The sequence below is a fragment of the Corylus avellana genome, chromosome 10 (assembly GCF_965113065.1).
Source record: "Corylus avellana chromosome 10, dhCorAvel1.hap1.2, whole genome shotgun sequence".
In the NCBI taxonomy this organism is placed as follows: domain Eukaryota; kingdom Viridiplantae; phylum Streptophyta; class Magnoliopsida; order Fagales; family Betulaceae; genus Corylus; species Corylus avellana.
The window spans coordinates 7,948,694-7,971,243 of NC_142499.1; the positions used below are offsets into that span (position 1 = coordinate 7,948,694).

Below are 22,550 nucleotides of genomic sequence, written 5' to 3' on the forward strand. Positions count from 1 at the left end.
ATCAGCTTTTATGGCAGCTTGAAGGAGGGGAGCACCCTTGGCACGGTTTCTAAGTAACTTTTTTTCCCCTGGAAGTTTTAAATTTTTTATTGAAAAAAAAGAAAAAGAAAAGACCCAAATGTATTAATTACAACTTGTGGAAAAAAATCATGACACTTGGATGCATTCTAAGATGTTGGATGAACTAATTTATACGTATGTGCAGCAAGTGAAATTTTGTCATCTTCTTTTTTCCTTTGTATGTTCTTTTGATTCATTAACCTCAAGGCTCAAGCTACGATTGAGCCGAGGAGATCAATTTCTCTTCCTCTCCAAGGTTTCTCAAACCTTCTCAATAAATATAAGAATTTTATATACAAAATAATTTCAAAACACTTGATTACAGAGCAATGAACATTTAGGAGAAGACAAACCCAAATTTAGGAGAAATCGAACAAAAGGGAAGAATGAACCTTTCTTCCAATCGAAGAATGAACCTTTTTGAGCTGGACACTGGGAATAACCAAACGCACTACGCTCGCCGGAAAAGGACTGGTTCAGCTTTGCCCAGGCACCGCCCACTCCACGACGACGGTGGCTCAACCACCGTTCTTCAGTCTCTCTCTCTCGGCTTGAACAGAACGCTCACCATTCTCTCTCAATCTCGAACTTTCTCTCTTTTCGGTCTCCTCTCTACCTTGTGTAGAACAGATGAAAGTTGAGAGGTTGAAGAAGATGAAATTTTCGTAGAGAGAGGTTGTATTGAGCGAGATGGGTGGCGTGTTGGACAGGAAAGAGAAAGAGCTTGCGCGCATTGAGACTTGTGCTGACAGGAGAGAGAAAGATTTTTTTCAATTTAATAAGCCTTTGGATCGCTACAGTGGAACCCAATACATTGGATTCCACTGTAGCATCTGATGGTTTAAGGAACCATATAGGGAATCTGCTGTGGGACGTTTTTTGCGATTTTTTGGACATATTCCCTAAACATAGGGAACAGACCCCTTATAGGAAGTTTGCTGGGAATGCTCTCAGTTGCCTCAAGTTTCAAAAGGGGTTAAAACCCGTCTTGGAGAGAGATTGATAGTTAAGAGCAAAAAGACATTTAAGTAATTCTTTTCATCGGTAGGCTTCATTAGTTAAAGAAAGTTTTAGAAGGGTAACATAGTCATGTAGCTGATCTATTGATGATTGAGTGAAGAAAGGCATTAATATTATCCTTGGAAACATAAAAGGAATTGTGTTAATAAAAATCAAAATTTAAAAATAGAGATGCGTGAGTAGGGTGTCTCTCGCTGTACTTTCCATTCCTTTTTTATATAAATTAGTAGTAAGTGGATGTAAATATTTAAAATATACATTAAATTTAGTATAAATTAATAAATTGTTAGTAATGATGTTAAAAATTTAATATATTTTTTAAATGTTTATAGGCGCTTTGCGTTATTTTAAATAGATTGGAGAATAATTTCTCCAAATAGATTTGAAAAAAATTTCTGTCCAAAAAGAATCGTAGGAAAGTACAGCAAGACACCCTGCTCACCCATCTCTATTTTTTAATTTTGATTTTTATTAATATAATTTGGTTATTTTACGTGAATCACAAATCATTTTCCTCTCTGAAAGTTGAAAAGCTAAAAAATCTCAACTAGAAAAACGTAGATTAAAGAAAATAGATGTTACTCTACTCTCTTTTTGGAGTTGAAATTATTAGCACATAATGAAATTAATGCTAATTTGAGCTGAAATAACTTTACTTCTTCTTTTTTTAAGCAAATTAAAAATGATATAGATGTTATTATCAAAAAAATAATAATAATTACATATTATTGATGGATAATTGAATTTTGGAAGTAATGAATTGGTCTTTCAATACTTTTTTTTTTACAAAAAAAAAAAAATGTTTAGAGTCATGCTGGATTTTGGATAAAACATATTAAAATATATTATATTATTTTATATTAACTAATTATTAATCTCACCCCAGCATGAGCATGTTTCTAGATTCACCACTGCTTGCGAGTATAGTGATATAATAGTCAACTTGGTTTCCGCCCATAAGTTCATCCTCTACCTTTTTTTTTATTTATTTTTTATTTTATGTTATTGATTTGGCTTAGATGTTGTAAAAGAACTACTTTATATTGTAGTTTTTTCAATGGTTCATACTTAATTTCAAGTATTTTTCATAACAAGGAAAGAAAAAGAATTGAATCTAAACCATTAAAAAAACTACAACATAAATACTATTATTTTTTTAAAATAAACCAATCCAAATCCTCTCCTGTTGATCCTAATAAGCTTAAGTTGGTTAGGAACAACCGAAGCCCTTCAATCATTGAGAATTGACCATAAAATTAAAAAGATGTTGTCTACTTGTCTTTTCATGATTGCTCCATGACCACTCCATGATGCTTGAAACACTTATGACATACGAATTCTAAACCCTTTTTTTCCTTGAATGTTTTTGCTAACTTTCGTGCTTGAAATTTACCTTTTCAAAGCTAGCTGGGATTAAGATTTTAAATTTGTTTTTAAATAAAAAATTCTTAAGGATTTTAAAAAATAATAATTGATATTTAAAAAATCATAATAATAATGTTGAGGTGCAACAATGTCACTCTGCTTACATGGACAGTTCTTAGACATGCCTTGCGGAATGTCATTTCGAATTCCATAAAAAGATTTGGCTTCTCTCACTAGATACCAATTAATTTTTAAATGAGATGGTCAAAGACCCAATTCAACAAATGATATCAGAGTCAGGGTCATGAGTTCGAGTCGTAGGAGTGTCATGTTGAGGTGCAACAATGTCACTCTGCTCACTTGGATGACTCTTACAATATGCCATAAAAGGATTTAGCTTTCCTTGCTAAACACCAATTGATTTTTAGATAAGATGATCAAAGACCCAATTCAACAAATAGTATCAGAGACAGGGTCATGGATTCGAATCACGGGAGTGCCATATTGAGGTGCAACAATGTCACTCTTCTCACTTGGACAGCTCTTACAACATGCCTTGCACAGTGCAATTTTGAATGTCATAAAAAGATTTGGCTTTTCTAATTTGACACTAATTAATTTTTAGATGAGATGGTTAAAGACCAGATCTAACAAATAGTATCATAATCAGGGTCATGGATTCGAGTTACGAGAGCGTCATGTTGAGCAGTTGAGAGAGGGATTGTTAAGATGTAACTATGTCACTCTACTCACTTTGATGACTTTTAAAATATGCCATACGGGTTACAATTTCGAATGCCATAAAATAATTTAAATTCTTTCATTGGACACTAATTAATTTTTAGATGAGATGATGAAAGACCAATCCAACAAATAGAATATATGTTTAAATTTTAAGCAAAGTTTAAACTGGGATGTCTGAAATGCATGGCATCGATGGAATCACGCTATTGTTAACCAACCATCGGGAATATCATCCTACTACAAATTCTGGATAGGTGTCACTTGCACAGGGCTGGTAGCACATTACTATTTCTTGGATCCAAAGTTATCAATTTTGACTTTTGGTCTGAATGGCATAATGGTCTTTTTCTCGTAAAAAGTAACTTCCTGTAAGCTTCCAAATGGGAAGGCGGCTTCTTGGTTCAACCACGGTCAAATTGCAATAATTACCTCACGTGTCCCAATGACACTGAAAAATACCATCTAGTTGGCCAAAACCACGGAACTGCCATTTCCAACCGGATTCGAATCCGGTGAGTTCTTATCGTATATGTCTTTATGGAATCATAATTTCCTACCATTAAAGACCATTTTCTTTTAAGGGTTAAATACCTCAAACTCCTTTAGGGTTTAGCAACTTTATTTTTTCTCCCTTAGAGTTTCATTTTTATCACAGGAACCCCCCTGGGGTTTTGATAAAGATCAATTTAGTCCATCCGTTAATTGACCGTTAAGACTGACACGTGAACCAATCAGATATTGACACGTGGCACCTATTTAATTTTTAAAAAAAAATTAACAAAAAAAATGTATTTTTTTTAAAAAAAAAAAAAGAAAAAGAAAAGGAAAAAACTGGGGGTGGCTCGGGCCATTTGGGGGTGGCCGAGCCACCCCCTTGAAGCCCAAGGGGGTGGCTCGGCCACCCCCTGGTGCCTAGGGGGTGGCTGCCAGATGGCCACCCCCATGGCCAAAGGGGGTGGCTCGGCCACCCCCCAAATGGCCAAGGGGGTGGCTCGGCCACCCCCAGTTTTTTCCTTTTCTTTTTCTTTTTCTTTTTATTTTTATTTTTTAAAAAAAATATTTTTTTTGTTAATTAAAAAAAAAAAATTAAATAGGTGTCACGTGTCAACATCTTATTGGTCCACGTATCAGTCTTAATGGTCAACTAACTGATGGACTAAATTAGTTCTTTATCAAAACCCCAGGGGGGTCCTGTGATAAAAGTAAAACCCTAGGGGAAAAAAATAAAGTTGCTAAACCCTAAGGGAATTTGAGGTATTTAATCCTTCTTTTAATTTTAAATTCTTAAATTACAGAATTTTAGACCGTTCTTTGCATGGAACGACATCGAAAATGCCATTATTGTCACTTATTAAAAAAGTGACATGTTATTTATGAAAATTAAAAATATTTTTACCAGGTTGAAAAACTTAAGTAAAAAATTATCTTTTATTTTTTTTAATAAATATTTTTTCAAAAGTGAAAAAAAAGCTTTTAAAATGAAAATTATTTTTAACTGTCTCGATAATAAGAGGTATGTTTCAACTCTTCGAGATAAGGAACTACATGAAGATTCGTAATTTGAGAATTTTATATTTTAAAAAATTGTAAGAAATTCTGACATATATATATATATACATATATATAGACGGATTTAGGGAGAACTGACAGTGGTCTTAGTCTACCTTTCCCCCAATTTTTTTTTTTTTAAAAAAATTATAAGAAAATTTTGGTCTCTATAAAAATTCTTTTATATTTATTCATCAACAGAATTACTTAAAACTCAATCCTTCGTCGCAAGGGTAAAGAATCAATCTTTTGGGCAGTGGTCATTTTGTAGTTTTGAGGAATCATAGGCCTTGTTTTGAAGTGATCCATTTGCAGGGATTTCTTTTTTATCTTTTTCTAATATGATGAGTTTGAGAATATCAAAGACGGCCATTGATGTTTTCTGGAATGTCAAAAACTCCCTTCATTATATTTCATCCAAGACCTCACCTAACCCATTAAAGTTGACTTGACTGCAGCCTTGGAAGAATTGACATATTATTTGTACCACCCCTGCCCCTGGAGACAAAAAAGTTAAAGTCTACTGTGGAAAAAAAAAAAATCCAAAATTCAGCAAAAAGGCAGCTTCGTTTACACATTTTTGCCCGGTGAAAAGCTGGTTAAAGTTTTCAATAAGAGCCCCATCAATGGAAAATTCTTTCAGTTTGTACTCTCAAATAATTACTATATATTTTGCTAATTATTCATAAAACCCACTAAATAAACTATATTTTGAGCATGTCTACTAGTTCAATGGATATAGTTTTTACTATTGTATACAAAATTGGAATGAAATTTTCAAAGAAAAATGGATTTAATAAGGAAAAATATGTTAAACTAATGATTAAGTGATTAAATTTATCTCTTCCTATGAGCTTAAGTTTTTAGGATGAATGGTAGTTTAACATGGTATCAGAACCAAAGATCGTGAGAACGAACTTTGACTCCGTCAAAATCACTCCCCATTTAAATGAAATATTTTACGTGTTGAGCCTCATTTATGAAAAGTGAGTTTTTTAAGCTCACATATAAGGATGAATGTTAAACTAATGATTAAATGATTAAATTGATCTCTTCCAATGAGTTTAAGCTTTTGAGATAAATGGTAGTTTAACAAAATATACATACTCTCTCGAACTATTAGTCAATTTGCAATATTTCTCTTCCCAAACTTTTAATTGAAGTAATGCCCTCTAAACAATCAGAAAATTGCAATATTTCCTTTTTGCCTTTCAAAAAGTCAAAATTACCCATCAAAATTATAAAAAAGACAAATGCCTTTATAAATTTGAAAAAAAAGAAAGAAAGTAAATAGAAAGAATTTGGTGGAGACCCATGGGCACTCCCATGGGTTACCATTTTGTTTTTTGTATTTTTTTTTTCTAAATTTATATAAGAGTATTTTTGTTTTTATTTTTTGTACAAAGAGCTTACATTGCAATTTTCTGATAATTTATAAATAACAATTGAAAATTTAGAAAGATATTGCAAATTTGAGGGGTATATGTACTTTTATTTTCTTTTTTTATTATATAACTCAAAATAATTGATAACTCTATAAGAAAGAGAACATATTAGATTATAGCGGGTAGATTGTGTCTTTTCCTATTGTTAATCCCATTATTGAAGATAATGGTCCCCAAAACAAAAGGAAAATGAGGTTTATTTGAAGGAATGGTAAGCTATAGTCAGAGACGGATTTAGGGAGGAATTGACAGTGACCCTAATCCCCACCAAATTACAAGAAAAAAAATTTTTAAGGCAAAAAAAAAAAAAAAAAAGGTAAAAAAAAAAGGTATTTTTTGCCAACTGATCCCTCCTTATTTTGCCCTGGTCCCCCTAAACTCAACGCTGGATCCGTCTTTGGTTATAGTGTTAGCAAATCTATAGGGATATGTACTTTATTAACTAATTATAATCTCCAGGGTTATTTAATTTTGCTTATACCCTCTATGATTGATTAGATATCTCATTTCATTGGTTACTTTTTTGTTATTTTATATTAGATTGCTTCAATGACTATTTAAACATTATCTTTAAGAAAATATATATAACTTTTATAATGCTATTATATTTATTTTCATATGGGCATTAGAATTGCTTTAACATGGCCAACTGAGGATTCCATTAAGATACATCTATAGATTTATACATTCTTTTGTGGGGCCTAGTCGTCCTAGCATAAGGTTGTCCAATTCCAGCTGAAGAAAAATATTTAAATGATCAAAGCTAACTGCTTTTTGATTCCAAATCTTTGAAGTTGTCTTTTTCAATAAACTAATTTTACATTTTTTTTTTTTAATGTTATTTGTATAAGTAATCCCTTATTATTGGCTCATAAAATAAGTAATAGATATGAGTAATAGACTCGTTTATTAACGCTTTTTTATTCATCTTCCACAATAATTTTTGCTGGCCTTGTCAACTTCTTTTGAAAAATTGTGTAAGATGTTGCAGGGTGCGGGAAAAGTAAAAGAGACGCTTCAGTCTTAGAGAAATACAAAAGTGACTTATAATATTATTATTTATTTATTTAACTTACGTTCTGTAAAAAATAATTACCGGAGATTTCATGCAATTTTTTTAATAGTTTAAATTTAATTTGATTTAATTTTTTTTTTTTATAAAAAATTAAAATTAAATTTAAACCGTTTAAAAAAAAAATTCTCTTTTATTTATTTATTTAATTTTACTACATTTAAAGCCAAATGCAAAAAGGGTCACTGGGGAACCCTTCTAGAACGAGACCTATTATGGAAGAAAAAGTCCAAGTGGGGGGCACTGGATGATATTACAAGAAACTTGAGAGAGAAAGTTCTATATACGAAGAAGTATCGGACAATAGAGAACGAAACATTTGTGCAAACGCTAGAAAGATATAAAAAAATAAAAAGAAAAGAAAAGTTTCTTGTACATGAAAACGGGTGGCTTTGAAAAATGGGAAAAAGTAAGCAGAGGGAAAAGGACGTATTGGGCAGATTGAAATGGTCTAAACGTCACGCTTCTTCAAAGTTCCAAATCTCCCTCTATCTATCCTTACACTCTGAAGGAAATCCGGAAAAAAAAAAAGAGTTAAAAAAGCGCAAGATTCAAGGTGTGGGTCTATTTGGAGAGGGAGAGGGGGAGAGCTTTGTAGTTTGCAGTGTAAAAAATACTGTACAGTCTGTACTCCAAACTATACGATCAAAAAGTCAAAGTAATATAGGAGGGAGTATATATCTGCAAGAAAGGCTCACTGGTTAGGGTTTGCAGGTTTCTCGGGGCTCCTCTCTCAATTTCCCTTTCTGGGTATTGCTCAGAGAGTCATAATAAGTATTTTTAGAGCTGAGTCTTCTGCTATATGTGTTGGAATACTCTGTTTTCTGCTTCAAGTTTTGGGTTTTCTGTGCAGTTTGTGGTCGTTCTGGGGCTTTGAAGAGGTGGTTGGTGGTTTTGTGAATTTGGTGTTGGAAGGGTTTTTTTTTTTTTTGGTATTTTTTCTGTATTTAGTTTGTGGGTCTTCGGACAACTATGTTGTATTGGTGAATTTGAGGTTTTGAAGGTTTATTCTTTCGGTAGGTTCGTATTTGGATTTGGGTTTGTGTTTGTGTCTTTGTTTTAGCTTGTATCTTTTTGGCAAAGCTGTTACTTTTATCTATTTGTACGGAATAGGAGGTGATGAAGTGGTAGTTTGGTTTAGCTCGAGAAGCTACGTCTGTGATTTGGGAGTTTCTAGTTACTTTGGTTTTGTGAAGGGCTTTTAAGATTTCTGGTTTTGTTTTGGGTGGATAGGTAAAGGAGTTGATGATGGTGATGATAATACATGGGCAGTAGAAAGGCGAAGACTGGTGCAAAAGATGATAATAAAGTTATGACCGGAATGCCGAGCTTCGTTCCTTCAATACCCACTTCCAGTTCCCTGTAAGTTTCCTCCTCTCTTGTAGAAGCTCAACGTTGGTTTGAATTTTACTGTTAATTTTCTTTGGCTGTAAAGGTTCACTGGTTACTAATGACTCATCCTAGAATTTTTCTTCTTGAAATAGGTTTCTGGGTTGGTTTACTTGCTCTGGTTTAATATTGGTGATATGATGGGTGTGCTTTTGTAGTTAACGTCCTTTGATACATATGAGAAATTCTTGTATGCTGCGGAAATTTGAAACTTATGCTCTATTGAGTTGCTGACAAAGCATACGAGATAAAAAAGAAATTTAGATTAAAATATAGAATTTTATGTCTTTTTATTTAATTGAGACATGAGGTAACGAATACTCCATTAGCTGAATGTACTGCTATTTGGTCTTGTTGAAAAAAGTTCGCCATCTTCTGAAAGAGAAACAGAATAAAATATGCTCTTTTTCTGTCTTCTCTTCAATTTTTTGGCGGCTACATAGGATTTTATTTTTCTCATTATATCCAATGCATCTAGAGCCAATATTTCTTTTCTAATAGTGTAGGGCTATGTTGGATTACAATTTAGTTCTTATGGTTCAATCAGAACAGTGATGTAGGGAGGAGAAGCGCCGGGGGGGTGGGGTGTTGGTTACTTCTTTAACCAGAAAAATATAGAGTTATATTTGATTATTTCCCTGGTCTGGAAATACAAGTATTTGAACCAAACTAGTCCCAGTTGAAATGTTTTATTAGAGCATCATAATGATCGGTCTTCGTCCCCTTATTTATGCTGGTGTAATTAGTTTCCTTTTCAGTGTTTTTTTTGGCTCAAATTTGTAGGAATTTAGAACTTTTGAAGTTCTTTCCTTAACTTTTCTATGATAGCATGTTGAAAATGCATAAAAAGGCTTGGTTGATTGGGCATAGTGTATTAAGATGGATGAATTCAGCCATAATAATCATTCAATACTGAATGCCAAAATTATGATGATTTTGAAAGACCAAAAGTTATGTTCGGAAGTTCAATCATGATTTGAACATATGTAGCTTTTTTCAGGATCATTATATATTCCTGTGGATGGATAGTTGTATTCTTAGCATACTTTTAGCTTTTAGACCTGGCTAGAGAATATGATTCAATAACTTTTTAGGATCCTTATTTATCTCTAAGTTGTTTTGCTGATGATTATGATGATCTTGTGGCTTTCAGTGGCACAGAAGGAAACACCAATCGCACTTCTCGAATTTCAGACTTTGGAGCATTTGAGCAATCACTTGGATTTCGTGTAGAGGATGCTGTTGACCTAAGTATGTAGCTAATCTCCATCTTTATCCGAAGTAGTGGTGGTCTTTTTTCTCTTTCATTTACTACTTATACATTGTCTCTTTTTATTTATTTATTCTTTTTAATTTTCTTGAACTCATATAAGTACATAACCAGTAGTGCTTACTGAAGCATTGAAGAGAATGTGTTGTTTCCAACATCTTATTTCTTTGCTATGTGGCATGAGGCACTTGACAATGTCCATGTGGTATGTGGTGAATAAGCTTATCGATATGAGTTTCCTGGTAATTTTCCTCATAAATATGCACTAGCCTACCATGTTAGCTGATTCCTATGATCATACGTCCAGTTGTTGTAGGATGATTATTGTGAACCGTGCCCTCTGCAATTATTTACTTGCATGCTCAGAAATGCATCCTTTGTAATTCTTTTTTTTTTTTCCTTTTGCCTAAATTTTTTGTTATTCATCGTTTCTAAGATTCTTAAGTATGATTTTGAAAAGCATGTAATTTCAGGGAGTATAGGAATTAACATTGCAGAGAATATCACTCTGTTGTTTCTGAGTTGCTTAAATTGCAATAGGTCATGCATGTCATAGTGTGTACTAAGAATTTTAAGAAGTTTACGAAATATGTAATGACATGATTTGTATAATTTCTGGATGCATAGTTCTCTTCTTGCATTTCACATGCTTCTTAACCCCTTATTTTCCGATTTGATATATAATTTTTTTTTTCTTTCTGTTTAGATCCTGTATATAACCAGATGAAGTCAAGTAGCCAGGCGCTTGGTACAGATGTTCAATTTGCCACTTTAAATAAGGTTAAGTCTTTATATTTCCTTCGAAGTTGCTTGCTTGATTCAATAAAATTGATTCTAACTCAGCTCTTCCGCTCTTTTTCTCTCTCTCCTGAATTGTGGGATTTAGTCACTTGCATCCTCAGATATAAATCTGTCTGCTGCTATTCCGGGGTCTCACATGTTACAACTACGGAAAGAATCGCAGGCGAATCTGGTTTCAACATCTGGTGGCCATCGTGAAAACTGGGGAGAGTCCACTATGGCAGAAGCAAGCCCAATGACTGATACCTCAACGGATGACACAGATGACAAGAATCAAAGGGTGATGTCTCTTGCATTGGTTATTAATCTTATTCTGCTGTTTAGAGATCAGATCATCTATAAATTCCTCTCAGTAATGCTATTATGTGATAATTTGGTGCTTAAAGTAATATGTCCTTTCATTAATATTGTATGATAATTTCGTAAGGGTGGAATAATTGAAAGGAGAAAAAGCGAGAAGTAATCGAAAGAAGAAGAGAACTGCCTTATTCTTCTATATAGTTCCATACGTTACATAGGTTTAAGTAGAAGAGACCTACAAACTTTTATGGAAAGAAATAATGACAGACTACAATCAAAATAATAATAGGAATAAATCGAGAATCAAATCATAGCATATCGGTAGTCTCCATCTTCAACACGTAATGAGTACTAACTTTGCTTTGGAGTTTCCTTGTGAAAGTAATATTGCATACAATTAATATTGCATACAATTAATTTTTCTTTTTCATTGTAAAACTTGTTTGCTCTTTAGCAGTGGATTTAAGTTGTGATTTCCTTGTACAGCATGAAAGGGGTCTATCAATTGTTGTTGCAGCCTCTGATTCCAGTGACAAATCGAAAGAGAAATCAGGAGATCAAAAAGTAACATGATTCAAACAATATATATTCAGATAATGTCAGATCAACATGATTGCATATTTTATTTTTTAAATCAAAAAATCTTGCAGACATTACGCCGACTTGCTCAAAATCGTGAAGCTGCAAGAAAGAGCCGATTAAGGAAAAAGGTAGGCCCTTTTGTGTCCTCGATACTTTTTCCTTCATGTACATTCTTTTCATGTTATGCTGCTATATTTTTAATTTGTAATTGCTGCATTTACTGGAATGCATCTTGCTCTATCAAATACTGAATTATGTTTGTGATGCAAAAATGGTTGTGATTTACTTTTTAGCCTTAATTTAATTTTTTTGTCTTCTCCAATTTATAGGCATATGTGCAACAGCTTGAGAGTAGCCGGCTAAAGCTAACCCAACTTGAGCAAGAGCTCCAGCGAGCCCGTCAGCAGGTCCGATAATGCTATCCTCTACTGTTTTCATTTTCAATACTACTTTTACCCTTTTTCCTTTCAATTTGAGGGTTTTGGGCATTGTCTTTCTTATGCACTATTATTGTTTTTTTTTTCTTTTCTTGTAGGGAATATTCATTTCGAGCTCGGGAGATCAATCCCATTCAATGAGTGGAAATGGTATTTGAACTTCTTTTTCCCTTTTGATTGTTTATGGTTTGTTTGTGTGCGGAAAATTGACCAAAGAATCAATGTATCTAATGACTTTAGAATCAGTATCCTTAATATTTTGTGTGGAAGTCCATTGAAAAAACAAAAACTTTGCAGTTATAGCTTTCAAATATGTGAGTATGGGGTTTTATGATTGTTAGAAAGGGGCCTATTGTAATAAAGGGAAAATGGTATTTTTTGTCATTGTTGTATTTTTCCCACTGTATGTTGTGAACCTCCTTTTCGTGTAAACTCTTATCTTGACAATGACAAACTTAGATCAATATCTTAATTGCATGTGCGCGATACACATTATGCAAAGTCAATGTGCAATTCAAAGTGGGCATGTCAAATGGGTTGCTTATCTTAATCCATAAAGGGTTTCAGATGTGCCAAGTTGTTCATGCAATTTATAGCTCATTCAAGGCTTTTTGCCAGACTTGCATGGGATGAACTCAAACCTGCATTGCATCTTTATTTTAAATGAATATCTCAAACAGGTTGTTGGCTTGCCTACTTGAAAAATCAGTGTGACATGAAGATTCATTTATATTTGGTTCGGCCTAATTGCTCCAAAGGCCCAAAGTTGGAGAGCTTATTCTGTCATTCAAACCACATTAAATGGATGATTCTCTAAACATTTGTCTTGATTTCATTCTATCTGACTTTCATGAATTGCACGAGTTGTTCAGCTGCGCTCTCTTATCACTTTTCTGGCTATAAATTTTAGTTTAACAACTTAAAAAGAAATAGAGAAATCTTAGCTGTCAAGGTCTCTTTACTCAGTTAATTAGAACCACATGAATCAGTATGCTTATTGAATCATTGACTGCTGTTTGGATGAAAAAGTGATAATCTATTTCATCCTAATAGCAAGAAATTATGAATAGCAAGAACCAACGAACCCAGCACCTGATTCATCCTACTAGCAAGAACCTTAGCCATAATCTTATAGACACTTCCTGTTAAGTGCCAACACTTCCCAACATGCTAATAGGTTTGAAATCACTTTTTTTCCAACTACCCAATCTTTTTAGGATGGGGGAAATAAAAGTAGCATTTAGGTTCTTCTCGAACAAACCATGTTCATGAAAATTATGAATAACACACATAAGATCATCATCAACTATCGCCCAACATGATTGGAAAAAGGAAATAGGGAATCTATTCGGTCCCGTGCTTTGTCATCATCCATACTAAGCAACACTTGGTGGATTTCCTCCTCTTGAAATGGCCTCTCCAACCAACTGCTTCTCCAACATCAAGCAAGGAAAACTCCAAACCATCTAACTTGGGCCGCCAAGGGGGTGATTCTGTAAAAAGATTCTTGTAATATTGAATGATTGTATCATTGATCACCTCTTGATTGGAAGTGTCTGAACCATCAATGCTAAGACTGGAGATAAAGTTCTTCCTATGAGAGTTGGCAAGGCAGTGGCAAAAACTCGTATTCTGATCCCCTTCTTTCAACCAAGTCGCTCTTGATTTCTGCCTTTAACTAACTTCCTGCATAAGAACTACTCTCTCCAATTATGCTTTCAGCATAGCCCTTTTGGCAATCTCTTCTTCTGCAAGAGGCCTCTCCTCTTCTAAAAAATTAAGGGATTGGATTTCCTCCAAAAATGACTTTTTTCTCAATACATTTACAAATACCTCCATGTTCCAACTTTTTAAATCAAGCTTCAGTGGGTCTTTGGAGGAATATTAGGAATGGTTGGGGGAGTATCTCGAACTTGGTCTCCTAGAGTGTAGAGGACAGATCTCGCCTTCGTTTATGGCAGGATGTGTGGTGCAGAGAAGTGCTCTCAATCCCTATTCCCAGAACTCTATTCTATAGCTCTGGACAAAGAGGCCTTAGTGTTGGATTACATGGACTCTTTTGGTACTTATGTCCATAGGAACTCGACTTTTCTTAGGGCAGTCCAAGATTGGGAGTTGGAGTCCATTTTTGCATTCCTCGATTTATTATATACATCAAAAACCCACCCGAGAGAGAGAGAGACAAAATGTTGTGGTCCCTGCTCGTAAACACTGGTTTGGAGTGAAGAGCTACTACTATACTCTACAGTCTAGATAGGCTGCCCTTTTTCCATGGAAGAGCATTTGGAAGGTGAAGGTTCCACCTTGTATTGCCTTTTTCACTTGGACGACAACTTTGGGTAAAATTCTTTCGATTGGTAATCTTCAGAGGTAGAGTCTTACCATTGTCAATTGGTGTTGTCTTTGTAAGAAAAGCGAGGAGACTGTAAACCGCCTTCTCATTCATTGTGAATTTACTCGCGAGATATGGCACCTAGTTCTCACCTCATTTGGAGTCTTGTGGTTCATGTCTAGCAATATTCTAGAGCTACTTTATTATTGAAAGATGTAAGGGAGGCCATATGGAAAGTCATCCCTACTTTATTAATGTGGAGCATTTGGAGAGATAAATCGATGTCTTTTTGGAGATCACGAGTCTAATGTGCTACAACTAAAATCCTCCTTGAGTTCTCCTAGATTGGGTTGTGTCCTTTGTTCCTAATTTCTCTTCCTTTAGTCTTGTAGATCGTGTTAATTTTTTAGATTTTTGACTCTGTTAGGGTGGTTGCTTCTCTTGTATACTTTTCATGTATGTGGGTTTTTCTTCTTCAATAAATTATTATTCATAAAAAGAAATTTTGGATGTTATGTACAGATCAGCTTTTTTTAGTGAGCGTATTCCAAGTAATTTGGAGTGAAAGATATATTCAACTTTAACTTTTTCTCTACATGCATTGCCTTTTCTTTTGATTGGTTTTGGTCATCTGACTCCCAATAAGAACTATTCTGACGCTAGATACTTCCAAATTTTGCCTCTCTGTGTGCTCTAATGGTAGTGCTGCTTATTCTTCCTTGTGTTTCATATTGGGCTTTGATATAGTTTTGGATTTTAAGTCTTGTGTGTGGCTGAAGTTTTGGCTCTTGCACATAAAATGCATTGCCCTATATTAATTTGATTACCTTCTTTTCCTGGTTCATGAGTTGGAGTATAATTCTTGTCACTGTTTACCAATACTAATGGTCATAATACATGTTGTATCTATATAAGCTATTAACTTTGATATTAATTTTCTAGATTTGTTAGATAACATATTGAGGTAATAAACTTTGCATTGAACCCTTCATCATTTATTTGCTTCCACTGAGGTGCATATAAGTGGTTTCCTGGCTAGTTCCTTCTTATGGAGTTATAGTTGTTAATTGTGCATTTGCATTGGCTTTATTGGCTTTTAGGGTTTATATAAGTTAGATACATTTTCCGACATAAACTTTGTGTGGGTTTTGGACCATTAATAGAACTGCTGAAACTAGTCAGTTTGCCATTGGGTCTGAGCATGTAATGATCTCAGGTTCCAGGTTATTGAATGGTTTCATTCTTGTGCAATCTTCTGTGAAATTTCTTTGTGAATGATCCCAATTTGGATGTCATTATTAAGATGGCAGATTAAACATGGTTTTGTGGTTCACACTTACCTGTCTGTTTCCTTTCTTTCTTGGTGCTGGTGCTAAGATTGCCATTTGATAGAGCAGATCCTTATTGGTAAAAGATTTGACATGTTCATTGCACTGGCATACAGGTGCCTTGGCATTTGATGTAGAGTATGCACGGTGGCTAGAGGAGCAAAACAAACAGATAAATGAGCTGAGGTCTGCAGTCAATTCACATGCGGGTGACACTGAGCTTCGCACCATTGTTGACAATGTTGTGGCGCACTTTGATGACATTTTCAGGCTGAAAGGCATCGCAGCGAAAGCTGATGTTTTCCACATCTTGTCAGGAATGTGGAAGACACCAGCTGAGCGGTGTTTTTTGTGGATTGGCGGCTTCCGTTCATCTGAACTCCTCAAGGTCAGTTTCTTTTTTGTGCTTTCTCTGTTTTCATATGCTGTAGATAAGGATGTGATGCGGTGGAATTGGAATCTTTTTCACAAAGTTATCGGCTCTGATTGTTAATATGTTTTGGGGGTGTTTTTTTGTTTTTGTTTTGAAAAAATGTGGAGTGTTTTTGTGAGTATTTTGTGTTTTGGGTTCGTTAATGTTTTTGTTTTGATGTATTTGGAACGAGAGAAATGCTAGATGTTTTGAGGACTCTTCTAGGAACATAGAGGACCTTATTCATTTTTTCTTGTACACCTTTTTTTCTTGGACTGCTGGTTGGCTTGTGCCTATAGTAATCAGCTTCCAAGATTTTCTTTTTATGTTTTCTTCTTCTTTCTCTTCCTCTTAATCGCTCTCTTGTATACTCCCGGTGTACTTGGGTTGCGCCCCTCTGCGCTTTTTTTCTATGTATCTTTACTTATCAAAAAAAATGTTTTTGTTTTGAGAACAGAAAACAAAAGAGAAGAAAATTTTGACAAACGGAGTCATGTTTTCCTGAAAGAACTGAGGCATGCTTGTGTGTGCAATAGATTTAATGATTTTATGTTTATTTGAGTAGTGTAGATGGCTTTTGGCATGAGAAATTTCTTCTTTTCTTTTTTAAGGTAGAAGCAATTCCCACACCTATACGGGATTGAAACTGATTACTCACCCTCCACCTTTTTAGGTAGACACAACTCACACAAATATATAGGATGAAAACTTATATCTCACCATCTACCCGTTTTTTATGGGGGAAGAGATGCCATTTGTTTCAAAGACTGTTTGTGTTTCAGCTTGAGAATATATTTGTCTTATTTCCGATAGAAATAGAATTATATAAGTACAAGACTTGGACCTGCCAAACTGTGGGAAAATATGGCATAGAAAATCATTACTCGATCCATGTGGAGGGGGCGCTTTGCACGGGTCCGAGGTTTATGTGACAAGGTTGGGTACACAAAGTGGTCCCATCTTAGAAGGGTTCCTCATTAAGAAAAAAAAAAAAAAAAATACTCGATCCGTGTGGAGGGGGCGCTTTGCACGGGTCCGAGGTTTATGTGACAGGGGTGGGTACACAAAGTGGTCCCGTCTTAGAAGGGTTCCTCATTAAGAAAAAAAAAAAAAAAAAAAAAAAAAAAAGTATTTGAGCATACATGTGTGAGCTCAGGATCTAAATTGTATATACATACTGTTTCCGAGTAAAAGAAAAAAGGTGAGAAAGTTTATGCAAGATGAAATAATAAACTGTAAGATCGAGTATAATCCAACAAGAAGCACACTCCAAAGGAAAGGGGTGAAAGGGAAGAGGCCCCTGCCCTTTTTTTTTTTTGGGGGGGGGGGGGGGTACTGTAATTTTTTACCCCAATCCTACTCTAACTAACAAATAAAGTAATTATATGTAAAGATATAAGCTGTTTTTACATATCTGAAATAAAATGGGAATCAGCTCTGATTGTGCTTCGAAGTTTTAATAACTTTTTGTTAAAATTACTGTATACGGATTGGAGGAATACGTCGGATGTAGTTGTTTCTAAGAGGATAGTATTGCTCTCTTTGATTGCTAATGAAAATAAACTAAAAAATAATGACAACTTAGGAGTCATGGTGGTCAATGGTTATCTTTTCTTTTTCTACAAGTATCTGGCTATTGGAAGGAGCTGAGAGTGAATTTGTCCGTGTTGGTAACAATGAATAAACCAATTTGAGCAATTAGCACCCTTTTCATTTTCTTTTGGGTTCAGTGATCTAAATAATTATCTGCTTGACATTTCTTCACTATGTCCCATCAGACAATCTAAAAAAAAAAATTGCAGTGAAATAAAGCAGAGATTTTTTTTCTTTATGAGGAAAATCTATTTGAATTGATAATAGCTTGGCCTCCTGTTTTTTCCTTGATTAGTTGCATTTGGTGAAATGAAAACCCATGTGGCAACGTGTGTACATGTCCACAATATTCAACATGGAAGGAAGGATTGTATTTTCTATTTTCTTACGTTGCCAAACAATACCGGTGTATTTGTTTGGCTAACTATGGCTAACAATATTCAACATGGAAGGAAGGATTGCTTGGCTAGCTGTTTGGTAAAATTTTCTGAAACACTTTCCAGTTTTCAAACACTCAAAACACTTTTAAAGCAATAGTTAGCCAAACAAATTTTCAGGTGTGGCCCCAGAAAAAAACAAGCTTCAATGGTTTTCTCAACATTAGCCATTTAGCATTCGACTTTGAGCGGCTTTCTACTTCAGTATGCATTTTTGGAAAGGACGTCTTGTAGATTTTGACAAAAAAAAACATTAATGGCTGCCATTCTGTTTTAGTACTTGTCAAGACCTACAAGTACTTGCCTTCCTATGTACTGAGGGGCGCCTTACCCTTTTAATGAGATTGGTTTATTACTTATCAAAAAAAAATTTGTTTTAGTACTTGTCAAAACCGGAAGTGGTGCGTCATTATGGGTGATAGGTGTTGTATACGTAAAAGGAATGGGGAATCTGTGGACCATCTTCTTCTTTATTTAGAGGTTGCTTGTGTTATCTAGAATGCTTTCTTCAGTCGATTTGGGTTGTCTTAGGTTACGCCTAGACGAGTAATCGATTTGTATGCTTGTTGGTAGACTGCCGGTAGTACGTAGAGTGGTGAAATCATGATTTTCTTGTTCTTTTTGCCCCTACTAGCTAGGTGACTTTTCTTGTATTCTTCTTGTGAACATGGGGGCGCCTTAACACTTTTAATGATATTTCGATTACCTTATAAAAATAAGTACTTGTCAAAAAATTGAAATATTCAATACCTGGATAATATATAGTCAGAATTTTTTCATTATTTTTTTAAATAATTTGCAATGGTTTTAACTGAATTTCCAATGGTGCAGCTTCTTGTGAATCAATTGGAGCCTTTAACTGAGCAACAATTGGTAGGCATCTACAACTTACAGCAATCATCCCAGCAGGCTGAAGATGCTCTCTCACAAGGCATGGAGGCATTGCAGCAATCACTGGCTGAGACGTTGGCTAATGGTTCACCTAGCCCATCAGGATCATCTGGGAATGTGGCAAACTATATGGGTCAAATGGCCATGGCCATGGGAAAGCTTGGAACACTTGAGGGGTTCCTTCGCCAGGTAATTTTGTTTTCGATTTGATCCCACTTGTTTACTTTCCCAGTCTGGTTCCTACGCACATTGCAAGGAAGGACAGAAGATGAAACGAAAGTCAGAATCATGAAACAGGCCGGATTTGAAGTGGCTTTTTATAATTACTAATTCAGATTGATAGTTTCTTTCTTTTAGACTAATAAGAAAGAGCAGGATAATCTCTACATATGGTAGAATGCTGCTTCTAACCCCAAGGGGTAGCTATCGGCTGGGACCACGCCTCATGAAGCGAAGGTCACTAGTTCGAATCTCCCCTTCCCCCTCCCCTTGGGGCCAATTACTTATCAAAAAAAAATGGTAGAATGTTGCTTCTTGCTACTATTGCTATAAAAATCTTTAGTCTATGTAATTATTGTTAAAACAGTAGGTAATCTGGAAATTTAAATGTTTTCTGGAATGTAGGAATCTCATAATATATATATATATATATATATATATATATATATATATATATAGTTTATGTTGGTCCAAAATAATGTTTTCTGGTGTTTGGGACATGCTACATGTAAATGTTGCATTTGTACATGTTTTTCAAAGCAGTATCCTCTGCTAGGGTAGTATTTGGGGTTGGGTGGAACTATTAGTAAAGTTGAAAGGGTGATAGAGAAATTATGCATCCTCACCAAAATCATTACCCCCACACAAAGAGAAAGAAAGTGTGTAGCTAAGCCTTTGGGTTGGTTAATAGTTCTGTTTTCATTTCAATAAAACATTTTATTTTTTTATTTGGAGTAATTTTGTGCCATAGTTCCTGTTATGATCAAATGTAGGTATAGAACTGAAAGCAACTCATACGCAAGTAGTTTTCTAAAGTGCCATCATCATAAGTAATTCTTTTTTACTTTTCAAATAATCTAAATCCTGTAATGCCTATCTTGAGAATTAAATTTAATAGGGGCACTTATACTTTTAATGATATCTCAATTATTTGTGAAAATAAAAATAAAAATAATTCTAATTCACTTAAATTCATCTTCTTTTCATCATTATAGCTCCACTTATTGGACACGGTTTTCCAAAGGAGAGTTTTTCTTTTGCCGACAAAATCTTTGTTATTGTATCACTGGTAAATTGTTGAAAAACTAGGTGTTTCTACTAGAGTAATCTTATGTTTTCCATCAACTCAGCATGCATGAGTAAAATATATCAGATTTGGCGTTTTTATATTTTCTTCTGAGCATTTTAAAATGGATCGTCATTTGCATGCAAGATACATTGACCTCTTTGGGTTTTATTCAATAATCTCTTGGTTTGTTTGCAGTGGAACAATCCAAATATGAAACGCATATTTATAACACTCTTTTTCTTTCCCCTTTCTGGCAATTACCAGGCCGATAATCTGCGTCAACAAACACTACAACAAATGCACCGTATTTTGACGACGAGGCAATCAGCACGCGCGCTTCTTGCAATAAATGACTACTTCTCTCGTCTTCGAGCCCTCAGTTCTCTCTGGCTTGCTCGACCACGGGAATGAGAAGCACAAAAGTCCCCTTGATGAAGTCATTCCATCCTATTAAATCATCACCAAGCTTTGAGTTGCTGCAGGATCAGCCATATGATTCACCATTAAGCGGGACTGCTGCCGTTCTTTGACTTGAAATTCCTTTTGGAAGCCGGTTGTGCAAGTGAGGTCACATTTGTTGTTGATATAGTTGCCATCTGAAGTTCTAGTGTCACATATGTTTACTAGGTCTTTGATTCTCATTTCTTATGTTTAAAACTATAGTGCCAATAATCTGATTATGTTAGATGTTTAATAGAACGGGAAAGGAAAATAGGCTAGTATTTGTAATGTAGGTTACACCTCTCAATTTGTATACCAGAATCAGATTATATATTGGTGGAAGAGTTCCTTTTGGGGTGTTTGGACTTCTTTTGGGTTTTTTTTCTCCTCCAGTATGTACATATGTATTTGCTCACAATTTCGTGGGTAAAGATTAATTGGGCAGGTTGGCTCCATGTTTGGTTGTAGGGGTAAATCAATTTTAGCGTTTGAATAGAAATTTATGCTCGTTTAGTTTATTAAATGAAATAAACTTATATAATTTAGTTCGATTCGTGTAAGTTTGTATGTACTCGTATAACTTTATTTTTAATATTTTTGTAGGCTTGTTTGAATCCTTGTGATTGTGAGTATGGACATAGATGTGTGTGGTTTGGGTGTTTGTTTATATATATATATATATATATATATATATATATATATATAACATACTTGATAGTGAATTGTTTAAGATTCTAAATAAGGTTGTAATGTCATGATAAAATATATTTACAAATATAAGGGTCGGTGATAGTGTTGTAAATGAATCGAGTTGTTCATGAACAACTAGAACTCAGTTCAAGCTCACTTCATTTAATAGATAACCGAAGTCGGTTTAACTCTGCTTCACTTGATTGAAACTTGTGAAGCTCGTATGTATGTATGTATGTGTGTGTAAAGTCTATCAAATATTCATACATATAGGCATGTATATATCATTTGATCATGCTTGACATTTTGACAATTATTTGTGGTCAAATCTACGTGCAATAATAATAGGGAAAATGTATAATAAGTCTATGAGTCAACCCTTCAAAATTTAAATCTTTCCTAAGTTTTTTTTTTTTTTTTTTTTCAAAAATTTAGTTCCGAGGTCAATTGAAATGACAATAAAATTTTTGTCGTCAAAATTTTGTAACAGCCGTTAGGTTTATTCAAAACGCATTGTTTTACTTGATTAAAATATTAATTTTTTATTAATTTAATTTTAAAAATTAAATTTAAAAATTATAAAAAAAAAAAGAAGGGTGGCTAGGGTGGCCGCAACTCTCCCCAGGGGGTTTGGGGTGGCTCGCGCCCACTCAATAGGGGTTGGGTGGTGGCCAGGGGTGGCAGCGTGCCACCTCTGACCATCTTTCAATTTTTTATTTTTTATTTTTTTTAGATTTAATTTTTCAAATTAAATTAATAAAAAATTAATATTTTAATCAAGTAAAACGGTGCGTTTTGAGTGGCCCTAGCGGCTGTTAAAAAATTTTGACGGTAGGAATTTTATTGTCATTTCAATTGACCCAAAGACTAAATTTTTTAAGAAAAAAAAAAAAACTTAAGGAGATTTAAATTTTGGAGAGTTAACTCGGGGACGTATTATACATTTTCCAATAAAAATACAGAGTTGGAGTATATGGACATGCGAATTGCCACATGCTTTCATCAGAATTTGCACACTGAAAAGTGAAATTGGAATGTTGAAATGGAATAATGAGTTATTTCACATTATTCAGGTTTTATTCTGGCAATGCAAAAGTGTATTTCT

General features: G+C 34.4%; 1 protein-coding gene across 2 annotated transcripts; it reads left to right on the forward strand.

Annotated features, from left to right (window-relative positions):
* Positions 1–7,767: 7,767 nt before the first annotated feature.
* Positions 7,768–21,124, forward strand: LOC132191355 (transcription factor HBP-1b(c38)). Of its 2 annotated transcripts, XM_088510888.1 has the most exons (12): positions 7,768–8,004; positions 8,488–8,616; positions 9,797–9,894; positions 10,620–10,693; positions 10,800–10,994; positions 11,501–11,578; positions 11,665–11,724; positions 11,926–12,003; positions 12,132–12,183; positions 15,810–16,081; positions 18,967–19,215; positions 20,579–21,124. In XM_088510888.1, exons 2-12 carry the CDS (start codon positions 8,519–8,521, stop codon positions 20,723–20,725), a joined length of 1,401 nt encoding a protein of 466 aa, XP_088367014.1. In that variant the 5' UTR covers positions 7,768–8,004; positions 8,488–8,518; the 3' UTR covers positions 20,726–21,124. The 2 variants fall into 2 exon arrangements, with proteins under 2 accessions (XP_088367014.1, XP_059462302.1); XM_059606319.2 differs by having other exon boundaries at positions 7,769–8,616.
* The last annotated feature ends 1,426 nt before the right edge of the window (positions 21,125–22,550 follow it).